The 13,159-nt window shown below is 39.5% G+C and overlaps 1 protein-coding gene across 1 annotated transcript in view; it reads right to left on the bottom strand.

Annotated features, from left to right (window-relative positions):
* The window catches only part of creb5b (cAMP responsive element binding protein 5b), a 471,745-nt gene that overhangs the window by 19,660 nt on the left and 438,926 nt on the right, over positions 1 to 13,159 (bottom strand). The window contains exons 9-10 of the mRNA XM_078539021.1: positions 5,845 to 6,147; positions 1,372 to 1,599 (exon numbers count right to left, since the gene is read on the bottom strand). Of these exons, the coding sequence (XP_078395147.1) occupies positions 1,372 to 1,599; positions 5,845 to 6,147 (531 nt within the window). The remainder of the gene's footprint in view (positions 1 to 1,371; positions 1,600 to 5,844; positions 6,148 to 13,159) is intronic.

Genomic DNA, 13,159 nt, shown 5'->3' with positions numbered 1-13,159 from the left:
CTGCAGCAGAAGGAAGCAGTAGAGAGCAGATATGGGGGACAGGGAGGAATGATGGTTGGATGGCCAGAGGTGGGGGGAAGCAGACAGATCATGGCAGGGGGTTTACTGGTTATTGTTGAGCTGGCGGAAATACTGCTGCTCCTCCAGGCCCAAAAACAGTACTGTAAAGGCACCTACCTTATACATTCAGCCCTTCACCTGTCAGGGTTTCCTAAGGGAGACCAGCCAGCATGAAGTAAAAATAAAAATTGTTAAAATGAAGGCCACAGCCTCCTTAAAAGGTTTCAATTACCAACCCGCTGTCTGACAGCAAATTGGTCGCTCAGATCCCCACCCCTTTCCAGCCTTCGTTAAAATTGGAAGTGGGCAGGTGTGAGGTGAGTTGGGCTCCTGTTTCAGATTTTTAATTTTTTAACCCCACCTGATCCAAATTTACCCATTTAGAGGAATTAAAATTACCTCATATATATTCAGGTCAACATAATTGAACTGGCCTTTATTTCTTTCATTTGAATTGTTCCATTACTGATAACATCGTTCTTCTTATTGAGTCCATCAATAGAACCTACTCTGAAATCTATGCTGACAAAACCAAAACTAAACGTTCTCTTTTATCTTAACCTCTAAATTTCTAGAGCAAGCAGCTATTTAACAAAAAGCCTCTTGCAAATGTTTATTGTAGTGGTATAAATCCATTTAAGTAAGAGGTGCACATTTAAATAAATACATTTCAGTTAATACACAAAACAAGATTAGAGATTGGACATGAAGCTGACATTGGTGTTTTTTTTCTGAATTTTGCTTGTAGCCCTGTGAATTAGCAGAATAAGTTTTGAAAATTAACTTGTGTTACCAAAAGATTCAGCAATATCTTTGCTACCTCTTGAGCTGAAACTGTTTCATATTATTAACAAATATGTTGAGGCATTTCTCTGAAAATCTTCTGCCCACTACTTTCACAAAGGCATTAATTTATCTTTTGAAATGAGGCGATGTTTTCATTAAATAGCAGGTGGAGGAATTTCATGTGAATAGAATTGTTGGTAATATTGCAAAGTGCAATTTTAACAATCGTGTGCAGTTTATGAATTCATTTAGGGAATGGAAAAAGAAATGAGAGACCTTACATAAACTGATTGTACAGTAATAAAAAAAGCGACAAGTGCTGTATGTTATGCTGTGTTTCCAGTGAATATATTTATTTAAATTACGTGCAATCGTGGTGATAAAATGTCTTTGGGGGCAATAAGGATTAATCCTATACCTGCCATAGGTACAATTAGAAAATAGTATGAAACGTTGCATTCAAATAATATGGAAAACTTTTTTCGGGAAGGCCCTGCTAATATGATGTGTAAGTAAATAACATACCTGAAGTTGCATATTGGTTTGTGTGAGTTCCTCTGCTTTCTTTTCCAGTGACAACACCCACACTTTTCTTTTCTGTCTACAGCGTGTTGCAGCTGCACGATTTCTTTCCAGAAACTTCCTCCGTCTTTCATCAGGATCTTCATCTACAACCCTTCTCCTACGTCCCCCACTGGTTGGAGTTGGGTGCCCTGACTGTGGAGACTGCATCTGTTGTGCTCCAGGCGAAACCTGCAAGGAAACAACAAATATAAAATGTATTTTGCTTTATATATTAAAAAAAAAGGATCAGCAGAAAGCTTCAGTCAAATAAAGTTCAGCTAACCAGACCTATAGTTGGCCTACATGACTGCAATCTCACACCTGAGAATTTCGATCCATGTTATTGGTGGCCTCCTTTTTCCATAATATACAACAGAACAGAAAAGGCCCCATCTGTAAAGACACCACTCTGCATCTTATGTGGGAATTCGCCAGGATTTACAAAATTCTTGGGTATTGGGACAATTTCCAGATCCCCACGCCACTTGTGTCAGCAGTGTGCCCTCTGGTGCCATCTCATGGAAGGCAGCCAATTAACAGACTGTGTCCCCGTTCACTGTCCAATTAGAGATGGCAGGCAGGGGGCTGGGTCGGCAGCACAATTGAGAGTGCTGTATTTAAAGGGACATTGCTAGCCTGTAGAGTAATGATTGATTCCCTCACAAAATGACCATCAGTGCTTCACATATCTGCTCCCTTGGCTTTCTCATTACTCCTAGAGAAATAACCTATTTACGGAGAATCATTTGTTTTGAACCGTTTTAGTCTGTCTCGGGCTTCCAGCTGATTTATGTTGAAGTTAGTTCTACTTGGATTGTTGCTAGTGAGGGACAGCATGTGGGTGCTCATTATTTCCTCCGAGGAAAGGAATCATTTATTATACTAATTATCTTGGGCTCATTTTCAGATTCTGCTTTGTTTACAATCTCTTCATCTACCCTCTTACTGTTGCACTAATAAAATATTAACTTTTTTTCCCTCTAATTATAGTTTTTACAGGTCCTTCTTTGACTCTTTGTTCATTCTCTTATCATGTTTCTGTATGTTCTGTATTCATCCCAGTGAATTCCCTCAGTTTTCTCCCTACTGCATTTATATATGTTATTCTTCCCTCTTATTTGTTTCTGGTTAATTTTGTTAATTCATTTAGCTTTGCCCAAGCCTTGTCATTTTGCCCATTTGTTGACCTGAATGCCTGTCAGTTGCAGGCAAAAATGACTCCCCTCTGAGATTTTGCCTCCACTGAGATGATGAGCTCCAGACACTACATGGGGGTCTGTGCAATGAAATAGGGGCTAATTTTACATTTAATTACCTGAACTGGCTTCCTACAGCTGCCAGGCGAGTTGCTGCACGGAGCCCGCCTCTGATAAAAGCGCATGGAGATGGGAACACATTGGGGTGGTGGTCCTATGCTTCTCTTTCAGACTTTCCGTGCACCCATCCCCACAGCCCCGCCACCCCACCCCCCCACCCCTCCCCAAGCAACTGTGCTTCTACAGTGCTCAGAAAATTCTGGCTACATATGCCTGGATCCCAGAGCTGGAAGTGCTCATGTACAGAAACCCTTTCAAGAGACAATAGGCACATTCCATATCTCTTCCACACTATCCCGCTCCCCCCCACCTCCCCCCAACCCCCAGTCAAATCCAGGAAACAATGTTATTTAAATACTCCAAACTCAATAGTTAGAGTTCTCCACTTTATAATCTGAAACAATTTAAATATTGTTGGCAGATACACTGCCCACTCTCTCACCTCCCTTTCCAGACAGTAACAGAAATTCCGTGGGGGGTGGGGGGGGGGGGCAGTGGTGTGCGGGGCAGGCAGGGGGAGGAGGACCTCAGAGGCTAGTGGATAGCTAGCAGCAAATGTTAAATATTCTCCCCCATTGTCAAAGCGACCTTGCATGTAATTTGCATCTAGTTTGAATACATCTGTTCATATTAGGGTGGATATATCCTATATCCCCATCACATCTGTTGGAAAAACCTGCACTTGGTGAAGATCCAGTGGAGCTGCTCCCAGACTCATTTCCTACCCTGTCTACTGGAGCTATGCCAGAGAGTTAGTGTAACTCCAAAAAAATCATGCCCAATGTCTGTGTTTGTTTAAGGATTGTAGGAGGACCGTGATTGCAGACATAGAATGTCAACTCTTTTCCATCCTTTGAAACTAATAAGCATGAGTAGTGAAAGGTGAGAAATGTATGAATCATTTATTTCCTTCAAACCTAGATTCAATCCTGGTACATATCAACTCTCTCTATATTAAGAGTAGCATGCTTGCAATGAAGTTCAAGCTGTGTCAGAAGGAATGGTTGCAGGCTTGCAAAATCATTAATTTATTTTTTATTATTTTTTGCTGACTACATACTTGGACACAATATATTTTTATCAGATTTAAGTACTTGAGAAGTGTGAAAACAGCATTATTTACCATGAGTCGAGACTAGTTGGTTTTCTGCCATTCCCACCATTAAATTTGCATTTTTGCAAATTGATGGGTGGAAAATGGCTGTAAATTGCCACTTTGATTGGTGGGTGTTCAAATATCAAAATTATCATGTAAGGAAACTTATTTCTAAAACAGTTAGACAGTTAACCTCAGTGTATTACTTATACAAAAGGATAAAATGATTAGGACAATACTAAATGGGAATGGAGATCAGAGAATTAGGTGTTAATTTATAGTCCTATCTCTGATTTGCACTCATTTGCTTTGCTTCACCAAATCTTCCCTTTAAAAGGATTAAATCCTGCATCACCAGAAACAGTTCCCTAAAGAGAAATTTCTCTCACACTAAGCGTAGTGACACCAAAAATTTGTTGGTGAATATTTTCTCTCGTAATTTCATAAAGGGTAGAAATTAGTATGTTTTTTGACAGTTTTACAGGAGTAAAACAAATGCAAAGCATCAATTTAGCAGGGAAATTATGCTAAAAGAGTAAATTATGAGGCCTGGTTATTCAGATTGAGGCCTGTATTTCCTTGTGTATAGGAGGTTAAGCGGATGATCTGATTGAGGTGTTGAAGATGATTAAAGGGTAGAGAGAAGTTATTGCCTCTCGTGGGGGAGTCCAGAACAAGAGAACATATTCTTAAAACTAGAGCTAACCCATTCATGGGTGATGCCAGAAAGCACTTCTTCACATAGTGTATGAAGGAAATCTGGGACTCTCTCTCCCAAAATGTTGTTGAGGTGAGGTTAATTGAAAATTTCATAACAGTATTGAGAGGTTTTTATTAGACAAGGTTATAAAGGGTAACAGAACCAAACTGGATAGATAGAGTTAAGATTCAAATCAGGCATGATCTAACTGGGTGGCTCAAAAACAGGCTCGAGGGGTTGAATCGCTAATCCTGTTACTGAAAATAGATAGTCCGCTCTGGAATATGTTAATTAAAGGATTAACACTTGTTGGAGGACCCCAATGCAAAGTTTGTTACTGATGAGTGGGTAGGTGTCGAGCCTGCCCTGCTCAGGATACTCCATTGGCCGCAGCAGCCACCAGCTCTAGATAAGATCTTTCATTGTTTTCTGTGAAACCATGAGGAACAGCAGCACTCCTCCTGACTCCACAGTCTTGGTGATTTTCCTCTTCCCACAATGCTTGCTCTACCCCCATCACTCCACCCACCCTACAAAAATGTACCTGAGGGCTATCATTGCCGAGGCACGTGTCCTAACATTAATTTTTCCTGTGGGGTGGGTTGTCTGGGTTCAATTTCTGCTGCTCCCTGAGCCACTTGGCTCAAACACCAATTCTGGGCCCAGGTATAAATCTGCCCCATAAAGGAAGCATGCTTTTAAAATTTTGCAAGAAGCACCAACTAAAGGAAATCTTCTTGAACCTACATTGGTGTTGCTATATAAAGTAAGTATAGGCATTCTTCTCTACAGTTTTATTAAGACACATCTCCTTGCACAAAGTTATTGATAAAATGTTCCACAAAATACATGTTGTACTTTTCTTTTAATTGGTGAAGAAGATCCCTATTGCAATGCTATTAACATCAATTGATGGGGAGGTCATGGCGTAGTGGTATTGTCACTAGACTGGTATCCTAGAGACCCAGGTTAATGCTCTGGGGACCCAGGTTCAAATCCCACCACAGCAGATGGTAGGATTTGAATTCAATAAATATCTGGAAGGTGACCATGAAACAATTGTCATAAAAACCCATCTGGCCCTTTAGGGAAGGAAATCTACCATCCTCACCTAGTTTGGCCTACATGTGACTCCAGACCAAATGTGGTTGACTCTTAAAAATACCCTCTGAACAATTAGGGATGGATAACAGAAGATAGCCAGCAACGCCCACATCCCATGAGTGAATGATTGTTTTTTGTTTTTGCATCAGTTTTCATTTTGCCCAGTGGTATGACCATATACCTGTAATACAGTCTATAAGCGTCCTTAGGTGAATTACCTGACTTTGTGCTCCTGTGGGTAGAGGTTGCAGCGGAGGGGTCTGGTGTTGTGGGGGGTGTGTGTGTAGGTGTGGATGAGAATGGGGGTGATTTTGCTGGTGATGGTGAGGATGATGCTGATGTGGGTGCGGCTGCTGCTGATGTGTGAAAGGATGGTGAGGGGGAGGCTGGTGCTGATGTGAGTGCATGTGATGGTGTGGCTGCTCCTGTCTGGATGTCATCATCTCCATTACTTGACCCATCATGTTCATATTTCCATTTGACAGAGCCGTAGGGTGCTGACTCAGTGCTGCTTTAAGCCTCTGAAAAGAAAACAAAGCAAAGAATGCTAATTAAAACCTCATTGCTTTTCAAATTTGCCATATTGAAGATGTTATACACATTCTCTCCTCAGTATCCAAAACCCCCGATGTCAAAGTAAATGGTAGAAGTCATGCTGGTATTAAAAAGCGTGTAATCATACTTCATTACAAGATTAATGTTTTGCATTTCATTGGCTGGCATCTGTGCTTTTTTTAAAAAGCCCCTTTTCAAAGATTTTCTTGCTCTTAAAGATTCTGAGCCAAAGATTTTCTTTCTAATGTCACTACAGCAATAATCATTACATTCTCTGAACAAAACAAAAATGTAACCTTTCAAATGTATTCATCATGCCTTCTTGAGCACCAAAATATAAAAAAAAGGAATTATCCAAATGTATTCAAAATAGTTTGTGGTAATGAAAGAAAAAACTCGAATCTTTCTGCATTTTGGTATCTAATGGCATGGATACTGCTTTCAGAGGGCAATAAACCTATCCTCCCGCTGCTTGCTGCATTTTGGTTACCAGTACATTATTCAAATAACTGCCTGGCAGAGGTCTGGCATTGATTAGGTTACAACAGAACAAAGCTCTACTGAAGAGATGGCAGGAAGACTGTCTGAACAGAGAATTATGTCAAGTTGAAACAAAGAAAATTACTTTGTTGCCATCCCTCATCCCCCCCCCCCCGGAAAGCAACTTGAATACACAGCTGGAATTAGGCCTCTTGAGGACAGAGCTCCAGCTGTGGGGAACAAATGACAGGCTTATACCTATGGTAATTCGAACTGGAAATTCAGTTTCTACACTTACAGCACTAACTATGGGCGTATCAAGACCAATGTCTGTAGCTACATAAATAAAACTAATTTAGGTCACCAGACATTGCTATTTCGCAAAAAAAAAGACATTCATGTGCACGCTGAAAACAGTTGCTGCTTCTAATAGTTTATTAAAAGAAAACAGCCATATTTCATATTCTTACAAGATAACAAACTGAGCAGCGATATACTTCAAAAATGGATCAGTGATACTACTGTGTACAAGCCACAAAACTGAATATGTCAAAATACAATTTATTGCTACAAAATTAGGGGACCTGCACAATGAGGATATCTGTACCTGAAGATGGAAACCCTAGGATGACAAGAAATTAGTCCTTAATTCTTATTTTAATAGAAGCGTTCAGCTGCTGGTGCCAATAATGCAGCTTGCTGCTTCTTTTCTCCCCAGTATTGTCCACCGGGACAGCAAGTTGATCTGCAGGTCAGTGCAGTACAGTGCAGGGGGCGAAGGGGAAAGCAGATGGCGAATGGAAGGCAGGTAAACGTGGGCCAGCAGCAGCCATAGTAATATTGTGGAGGCAGGCTGTGCCTTTGAGGACTGCTGGATTAGGTCACTCTCTATTCGGTGCAGTGCAGTCTGATTAATTCTTACAATTTTAGCCAACAGTTCAAAAAATCAGAGCTGGACCCTCATGTCAATGTTGAAATGAGACTTGCCCGTGTTTTTAAGTGGCTGCCAAGGCTGTCTAAAAAAGGTCCCTAATAAATTTAGCACTGAAAAATTCATCATTGTTGCACCCATTTTAGATCTGAAAACTGGACAAATTGCATTCTAATTGCTACCCAAAGGTTTCCGTATTAAATAGAAAAAGATGACATCTCTGCAAAGAGTGACCTTTGCAATCTGTATGGCAACCACCATTGAATCTAGTAGATTTCTCATTGGAGTCAGTATTTTATTGAAGATATAAACCAGCACATTTTTTGTATAATTATATATTGCTGTAAAATAACTAGGAGTAAGATGTGATAAATACAGCATGCACAAACATCAGGACAAGAATTCAGGACCCACATTCATTGCTATCAGGAAAACTGCAAACTTTGTTGTTCAACAGGTTTTTGTGCTGCTATTATATAATTGCTGCCACCAAAACACAGCACTTAAGATTTTTTGGATTGTTTCAGGTCCTCAGAGGAAGCTCCATCTGCAGCAAACACAACAATTGTGGGGGTGGTAATGCAAAGCCAAATGAGATAAACAAAAAGAATGAGAAACAGAGGCTAAAAAAAATGGGAAAAAAAATAAAAATAAAAATCATTGGAGTAATTTTAACTTTTAGAGATGGCTTAAATTGGTAATTTCGGAGTGGCTGCCCATTACTCAAACGTCTGATTCTTCTTTCAATTTAAGTGAACGGAGAGGACTGTATAATTGGCAGGCAAATCGGTATTGTCCCTTGTACACTTTCACCGAAAGTTAAAATGACCCTCAATAATAGCACACTGAATAGTCTACTATAGACAAGAGAAAAAAAAAATCCAGTTAAGGGGTGAGGCTGGTGTGCAACATGCTCCAATAAAGACAGAAAGTCAAGAGAGGAAAAAAACAGAAAAACAGACAAAAAGGAAAAGAAACACCAATATATATTAAAAACCAAAATGACATTGAGGGTAAATTAACTGGGAAATAATAATGAAAGAATCCCATTTAACAAATTGTACACATTTAAAATAATATGTTGAGTGTGCAAGATAAATTATCTATCCAAGAAATGCAAGTGTAAGATAAACAAGCATTCACCAAAATGCTTATTCGTGATAAGTTAAAACAGAAGCAATAAAAAGGGCATAAAATCTGTGCATATACAAAGGAGAGAAAACTAGTGGGAGAAATGTATAAATTTGCTATAATGAAATAAAAGGTATATCAGAAGTCCAAATAAATTCTAGAAATGGGTTCAGCTACAAATGTTAAAGATAATAAGAGCAATTGGAGAGAAAATGAAAACTATAAAATACAAAAGTAGGAGGAAAATTTAAGAAGATAAAATAGTTTAAATATTAAAGGAATATATTTTTACAAGTGTTCACTAGAGATGATAACACTACTGTAACTTTTTATCCAAGTACCGGAGTGTACCCTGCATCCTAGAGGATTTTGAAATCAGCGTTGCAGAAGTACTGAATAAAGTGTGAGCATTTAAGACTAACTTAATTACTGAGCTGGAGGCAACAATGGAAAATTTTGTGGCGTTGGCTATCATCCTGGGAACTCCTTAAGTACCGACGAGGACTGAAAGAAGGCAAAGGACGCATCTGTATTTCAAAATGATGATTCAACTGAGTCAGGAATCTACAAGCCCATTAACTTAACATCAATAAAAGGTAAAATAATGGAATATACTCGAAGGGGGTAGGAGGGCTTGTGTATTGACATCTTTGAACCCCATTTTAAATGTTCCCAATCAGCTGGCTGGGTTCCTCCTCAGAGAACCCCAGCAAAATGGCCATGACCACCACCACATTGGCAGTGGGTGGTAAGTTCTTGCACTTTCAGGTCACTACCATTCTGTTCCTTCTGCGCAGGGGGGCTGAAAATTCAGCCCAACCTCTTTTTTTATACTGCACCCTCAATATATTATATTGCTGCTGTTATTTTCGGAATGAACATTACACAATATTTACTGCTAAAATCTTATCACAGAGTCACCGACTGAAGTAACAGGTAATGCAATTAAATGTTGACACTTCGTTCCAGAGGTAGAACATGGCATAGGACTTTTCAGTGCATTTTGAAGTGAAATGTTTCAGCCCGGTCAGTGATTTTAATAAACACTAAATACATAGAATATACCAAGAAGCTTTGCATGCAGCTGCTCTTCAATCAAGTAATTTCAAAAGATAAACAAGATTTTGCAAGCTTTTCATTCATCAGGCCCCAGTGTAAAAGTCAACCAGATGCCCTGGCTCACAGTACTAGCATGAAGCTAAGCGACCTGAAGCAGTATCATCCAAGCCATCATTGATCAGGCTCTGGTGCCTCATTAATTTCTGCTGAAATGCTTGATCCTTCATGCTGAGACTGAACAACATGTTCTTGGCCAGCTTCATTGCTCATTAAAGCTGAAATTCAACTCAGTCTGCTCAGCCCACGTGGTTAACAAGTGTAACATTCATTATGTCAATCAACAATCATCACCATCAAACCCAGATGAACACATACCTGACCAAGCAAAATTCTGGCCCTGACACACGAATACCAAAGTTCTCAATCACTGCCCACTTGAATCCAACACAAAGCTTTTTTTTAAAAAAAATGCAATTCATATGAAATAATGGTCAAACATTTAAAAGTATTTTCCAATAAATAAAGGTGAAGAACACCTATTGCAAATATTTTTAAATGCCATTTTGTCTAGAACTTAATCCTGGGAATTCAAGCATAATGCCAGCACAAGCATAGCCTCTCATGGCTGTTTCTGTTTCCTAAAGGATAACTGTATCATCTGTTAAACAACTGATTTGCAGATATACCTGCAAAAAGTGCATCAGCACCAGGCTACCATTTAAGGGGTAATTTTTACAAGTTCTCTTCCCAGTGTATAACTTCGGACATAGATACTGCATTACGAGGGTTTGGGAAAGAGAGCAGTGTGGTCTTAGAGATATTCTGTCCAATAAAATTAGAGATCGGAAAATTCAGCAGGGCCCACTAACCCTTGAGCCCGAATTCCTGACATGGAGGGTGAAACTTGTAAATTTACCCCCATAACAATGGTTAAATCATGCAGATGCATGATGTGAACTCAAAAATCTTTATTCCAGATCCTTTTATTTAAAGCATAAACTGTTTAACAATTAAGGTGAAATCTTTACAAACAGCACTATCAAAGGCCAACTCTAAATATTAAGCATTCAGGTCAACATTCTCTTACTCTGTGTCGACAATTATAATTTGCAAATTGCAGCACTTTGTCATTTTCACACAACTTTCTTCAACACACAGCTAAAATAAGGAGACTGGCCAAGCGTCTTTTTTTTTATCTCCCAATAAGGAGATAGCAAACCATAAATATTACTGAAATGACAATTTATTTTATTGAAATTATTGATCATTTCCAATTGCTAGTAATCTTCTCAAAAACCTGTAATTGCTTCACATCAGCTAACAAGAAGAAAATTACTGAAAATGAAATTACATGTCGGATTATTGTTTTTCACTCCTCTACAATCCACATCAAAATCTATGCTAAGGAATCTAAATAATGGCAGCTATTCATGGTTTAGAACTGTTAAAGGCCTCCAGAGAACCTAAATCACTGTACTTAAAGTTTCCTCTCAACTGGCAATAGGACTAGAAATGATACACATGCCCAGAAGGAAATAGAGTAGGAACGTAGCACAAAATTTACTTTACATAGGATAATGGAATACATCCAGCTACATAATATCAGAAAAAAGTTAAAAATACCAACAGTTTTCATTTTACAGAATTTGATCAATCCTCTTTGTTTGAAAATACTGAAAAATGGTTGTATTGCTGCCCAACACATTTTAACAGACATTGTCTCACTGCAAGCTCTTCACCTCTACTGACCTGGGATTGAGTTTGATCTACAACAGGGTGACTCAACACACATGTAATCTCTGTATGATGGTCTGCAGTTACAATGAGATAGCTTCAAACAGTAGGCTAATCCCCTTTCCCCAGAGGACTTAACTGCATTTCATAAAAGTACCACGAATGTCAAAATGTCAACCTTGAATAACCCAGATTGGAAGCAGGCATAATAGAAGAATTGCATGATGCTTGTGAGGTTATGTTGGAATATGTTTCACAACAGTTGTAGTACACATGGGCATGCATCAGAATTTTATATGTCTGTGTAATATTTTCAATTGTTCACCTTTGACGTGTACTGCTGCAGAATGTTATGAGTTTGCATAGGTTTTGTATTATACTTTCACAAAGTACTTCATCACTATTTACCCTTGTGGGTGACAATTTAGATTGAAATATACAACAAAATTATTGTCAGTAAGGCACAAATAATATTTCCAACATATTGGGTTAAGCTTTCAGAAGATATGTTTTCTCCATCTTCCCGACCATACTGAATAAACTCTCTCTTATTACAGATGAAACAGATCTTTTGAAAACTTGAGAAATGTGTTGGAACACGAAGCTGAGAGAAAGCCTTCCTGTACTTTGATAATTTGTGACTTAAAAATTGATGTATGGAAGTTTGAAGATAACTGATTATACTCTGGATCAGAAAACTGATTGATTCTGAAGACATTTTAGTCTCCCCATTGTAATTTTCTTTCCTGACTGATCTAGCATGCATGAGGCTTTGGAGTTTGCATCATTTTTTGTGTGATTCACAATTGTTCATGCAAGGGTAAATGTTTCCAGGTACTTCTCTGCTGCTTGCAAATATTTCCCTGTGGAGCATCAGTTCTGAAAAGTGGAAATAAATGGGTGTTGTCTTCACAAAAAATTATATATCAAACTTATTATATTGCTTTGAAAGAAGAGGCAGAAAAGCCAAACATTTTGCTGGATTTTATGCCCCCCACCCCACCCCACCCCCCTCCATTTCAGGCTTGTTTTTGGCGGGGGCATGCGGGGCGCCACCACCATCCCACCTACCCCTGAGCTGTCACCCATAATATGGTAGGTGGGAGGGCGGGCTCCGAAATTAGCAGCCTGCTGCCAATTTTAAATAAATATTTAGTGGTCAATTGGGCTTGTTACCAAGCCAATTGGCACAAATATTACACTGCCCATGCCATAATAGAGTTGGCTTGGGCAGGCAGGTGGGAGTGGGTAGGCCATTTTTTATACACACATGTTTAAAAGGCAGGAAGGGAAGGGGAGGAAAGGCACTTTGGGAGGTGCCTTTTTGTGCATTGGGGGGCACCCACCCCAAGACGCTGAGAGAAAATATTCCTACACTTTGATTAAATGATGCTTTTAAATTGATGCTTGGCCTCCACAACCCGTGCCCCCAGTCCCTCACCCCCTCCCCAGGCTGCCTGATCCCTCCCTTCTCTAAATGCAAGGGACCTACTTGACTCTGGGATCCACCAAAGTTCTGTATGGAATTGCTTGCAGTCCCAGCAGTGCTCACTACTGAGTTCTGGCATTGCTGGGACTGCTAGAGCTGCCGGCCAATAAGATTGGCCAGCAGCTCTCGAGGGCGAAACTTCCGCCCATTGATG

The sequence above is a fragment of the Cetorhinus maximus genome, chromosome 3 (assembly GCF_964194155.1).
Source record: "Cetorhinus maximus chromosome 3, sCetMax3.hap1.1, whole genome shotgun sequence".
NCBI classification, from domain to species: Eukaryota; Metazoa; Chordata; class Chondrichthyes; order Lamniformes; family Cetorhinidae; genus Cetorhinus; species Cetorhinus maximus.
This window is presented reverse-complemented; position numbering and strand designations above follow the sequence as displayed.